Raw genomic sequence first — 4,422 nt, 5'->3', positions numbered from 1 at the left:
CATACGCTAACGACCTCTCTGGTATCTTTCTTGTAAATACAGTAGAATATGAAGATAAACATTCCTTGAAGCGTGTTGAAGGTGACAAAAAGAAATTTGAATGCTTCAGCTGCTGCATCAAAAGCGAAGAATGCGAAGATCCAGGGGAGTCCTAGAAGAAAAAATAACCCAACGACGCCGAAAACACGTACTTTTCTTGCTTTGTGTGCAAATGTCTTGTTATTTTGCATTTTGATAAGTTGCTGAATGGCGATAGAAAATATGGTAAGGTTGAAGATAAGCATGATCACCACTGGAGACAGGAAAGCAGCATAGAATGGTATCTTGGATAACCAACAGCTGCAAAGAAACAGAAAGTTGAAAAAGGAAGTCTGTCAAACATTCAGTCAATAAGTTGAAGAGTCTCAGCGGGATTAAGGTGAAGTAATTTTAGATCAAAAGGAAACAAGAAGACATTCTCTGATACTTGCTGCGAATTTTGTACATTGTTAGCTAAGATATTCTTACTGTGATTTTCAATATTCAGACATTCGTAAACAGGTCTCCAGCCTTACACAAACACACACGCGCACACACACACATACATATATGCATATGAGGCAGAGCGAGAGAGAGAGAGAGAGAGAGAGAGAGAGAGAGAGAGAGAGAGAGAGAGAGAAAGAGAAAGAGAGAAGAGGAAGAATTACATTTATACATGTAATGGGAATGTTCTAGTTTAATAATTTTTATCAACAATTTTTCAATTTCCGTATGAGTTCCTTGTATTTTGTTTGGCGCAGTAAAGTTCTAAAATCTATGAATAAACGTTTTTAGACCTTTGCAGTCTCAACTTCAAGGTGAAGTAAAGTTAATATATATTGTTGCTTCTTTGCATGTGGGTAGGGTAAATTTTAATCGTCAGGTTTGTATATATACCATCAGGTGTTATCTTAATAAATAACATTTGTGTGATTATTTTTGCATTATGCTGTATTATCATTATCTGTCTTTTTGTGGCATTTCCCGCATAACATTGCCACTGACTTACCAGGCATTTAAACGAAGAACAATTGCAAAGTTCCACATCACGCTACACAAAATAAAGCATTAGTAAGGAGTTAATTTGTTATATAGACTTCAAAAAGATTAATGACCAAGGCACTACCCATAGAATAGATCAGATACTATACTCTAAGGAACAAAAAATTAACAACCAATACATGTCGTTTATGTTTAAGGAATGGTTAGAATTCAAATTTCAGTAGTGATTTCTTCTCAATCACATTGGGCCTGCCCAATCACATTGGGCCTGCCCAATCACATTGGGCTTGCCCAATCACATTTATACAAGCCCAATCACATTGAGAATATATAGAGGCAGAAACATGCCAACTGCTTGAACTAGAATTTGAGACAGTGAAGATCTACAACTGTCGGTGAATTATTTAGCTACTTTAATGTTACAGATAAACTGCAAATATCATCATCATCATTTAATGACCGTCTTCCATGCTGGCACGGATTGGACGGTTTGACAAGAGCTGGTCAGGTAGAAGTCTACACCAGATTACTGTGTCTCTTTTGGCATGGTTTTTATGGCTGGATGCCTTTCCTAAAACCAACCAACCTGTTGAGTGGACTGAGTGCTTTTTACATGGCGCCAGCAGAGGCGAGGTCAGTTTTGGCATGGTTTTTACAGCTGGATGCCCTTCCAAATGCCAACTGCTTTACAGTGTGGACTGGATGGTTTTTTACGTGGCACCAGCACCGTCATGGTCACCAAGTAACTTGCAAGACAAGACTAGCAAGTAAAATAAGACAAATTCCTCTTCATATGAAAATATAACAAAATACCTTGGTAAAAAAGATATTACAGCAGGGACGTGTTTTGAATGCAACACACATTCACACATATAATAATGATAGTGGTGGTAGTAGTAGTAGTAGTAGTAGTAGTAGTAGTAGTAGTAGTAGTAGTGCTTAATTGTTGTTGCATGAAAAGTCTTGAGAAACAAAAAAAAATTTAGGACCTAAATTCAAAATGAAGAGAATTTAGAATTTTCTTAAAATTGCTGTTTTTATTCAATTTCTAACGGGAACGTTAAGAATAGCTACAAAGAGTTTGAATCATTGGTTGGAAATGCTGGATATCGATATGTTCGACTAAGACCCTTCAAGGCGGTGCTCCAGCCTGGCCGCAGTCAAATGACTGAAACAAGTAAAAGAATAAATGAATGAAAGAATATTCCATCAGTTGGTATTAAGTTAGATATCCTTTGGAAAACAGTGCTAAATCTATATCACAATGAAGGCTGCGCTTCCCATTAGCGCACACAACTTCATTAGTTGTGTGTGCTAACACAAACCCTAATCCGACAATTTAAACTGAAGGTCAGAAATATTAACACCTAAATAAATTTCTGTTGTGAGAAATTGGTGAACGCCCACCCCATCATCATCACCGGGTTAGATACGCATTACTTTCTCAGAAAACAAATCATAAACAACGTTAATGAAGTAGGATCGCTACCAGCAATGAAAGTCGTGGATTTAGCTTGATTGTATCTTATCCATAGTTCTATAATATTCAGAATATAAATAAATCTTGCAAAATATTAGACCAGAGAAGATGAAACGATTAAAGCACAGAAATACTTACCCTGTTCCAATTCTGATGTAATTGTTTGTGGAGTTAATTGCCAGAGTAATTATGACAATGACAGCTGGCAGACCTGGCAACGATATTTACATGAATGAATATAAATAAGTGGTTATTGAAATTTGAATCGATGCGTTTGATTATGTTTTAACTACGTTTTTGTTCAGAAAAATATCTAATTCAAAAGAAATCAATATCTTATTCATATCATATAGGGGTCACTTTTTATCATTTCCCCCTGTGACTTCTTGAAAACATGTAACACTAATATATAACTTCAATTCTATCGACAATATGTTTCAATGAGAAACAACAAGACATACTGGAAGTTCTGGACAACAGTATGAAGACTAATTCACATGAACGACAACAAAATTTGTCCTCACTAACTTCTTTACATATAACTTAGTGTGTCAGGTGAAAGTGCAAAATGCTTAAGTCTTATGTTTCGTATTAGATTCGGTCATAAAAATGAAAGTAATTTTAGGCTGTTTTATTGGCTAACCGTCGAGATTTATAGTTTGCATTTATCATATATAATAAGTATTATATTTCATCCACTTTTCTCTCCGCACGTTTACATCTCATTTCACATCTACTTTCACATCTCACGAATTTACTAGTCTATTCAATATTTACCACATTACTTAATAAGAATCAAACTGGTCATCTGCCTTTATTCCTGACTAAACTATTATGTTGATCAAGTAAAATTAATATCTTATTCCATTAATTACTATTTCATTTATTTAGCTAATTTACAACTTCCATGTTCCGAGTTGATTATGTTAAGATAAGTATTCTTCTTGTGGCATTCTTTAAAATATATGTTGAATTTCATCCATTCATGATAGAGGTTTGTAGTGGATATTGCAGGCATGGTGTGGACTCGATCCTCGAAGCCATATTTCAATTAACAGTACAACAGCACTTTTCTCGCAGTAAAACAATAGTTTTTCTGTGAGTGATAGTAGTTACATTTGCCGGATGCCTCCGCTAAGCAAAATAATGTCTTCGCCACTTGACCCTTCTAACCTCTTCTATTTCACAAATAACTAGAATAGAGATCACAGACCTCCAACGAAAAACTATTGTTTTACCGTGAGAAAAGTGCTGTTGAACTGTTAATTGAAATATGGCTATCGAGGATCGAATCCACGCCATTACTGCAAGATCCACAGCAGGTGTAAATATTGCCATGAGGGAGATCTTATATGATCAATTGATCTGCTAGTAACAACAGCCAAATGATATGTAGGATAATGTAACTAAAAAGAAACTATGTCTTTAAAGAGAAGATGGTCACGTTAAGAATGTCTTTGTTTACAAATCTGCAGAGCTGATCTGAAGTCAAACAACGACAATATATCTTACTATCCTTCCATCTAAATACATTTAAGTTAACTACTTTCAGTCATATCTAAATTCTTATTTAGTCAAATCTAGATGAGGAAGCTACATATAATTCACATCCAATTGAAGAAGTAAGAAGACCAAGTGACTGACATAGGCGATTATTTGTCGAAGGTTCCAAATCAGTGTTATCTCTTCACTTCACTTAACCTTTAGGAAACATTAGCTAAGAATATTTATCGTCAGATGTCAAACCACCAGACTTCTCAGACCATGTTGCTATTGGTTCCTCAGGATTTTTCTTCAATATATCATTCCTTGTTTAACTCATGATATATATATATATTCATCCAGCATCACCAGAACGTTTACGTACATCATACAGTAATACTACAATATCTAAATTATCAGGGATTTAATCCTTTCCTACA

At 35.1% G+C, this 4,422-nt stretch overlaps 1 protein-coding gene across 1 annotated transcript in view; it reads right to left on the bottom strand.

Moving 5' to 3' along the window:
* The window catches only part of LOC106870251 (adhesion G-protein coupled receptor G2), a 16,775-nt gene that overhangs the window by 2,153 nt on the left and 10,200 nt on the right, over positions 1–4,422 (bottom strand). Inside the window, exons 4-5 of the mRNA XM_014916270.2 lie at positions 2,639–2,711; positions 6–339 (exon numbers count right to left, since the gene is read on the bottom strand). Coding sequence (XP_014771756.1) covers positions 6–339; positions 2,639–2,711 — 407 coding nt within the window. The remainder of the gene's footprint in view (positions 1–5; positions 340–2,638; positions 2,712–4,422) is intronic.

Source organism: Octopus bimaculoides, chromosome 28 (assembly GCF_001194135.2).
Source record: "Octopus bimaculoides isolate UCB-OBI-ISO-001 chromosome 28, ASM119413v2, whole genome shotgun sequence".
Lineage (NCBI taxonomy): Eukaryota > Metazoa > Mollusca > Cephalopoda > Octopoda > Octopodidae > Octopus > Octopus bimaculoides.
The sequence above is the reverse complement of the archived record's forward strand: the minus strand, read 5'-3'. Positions and strand labels throughout refer to the sequence as shown.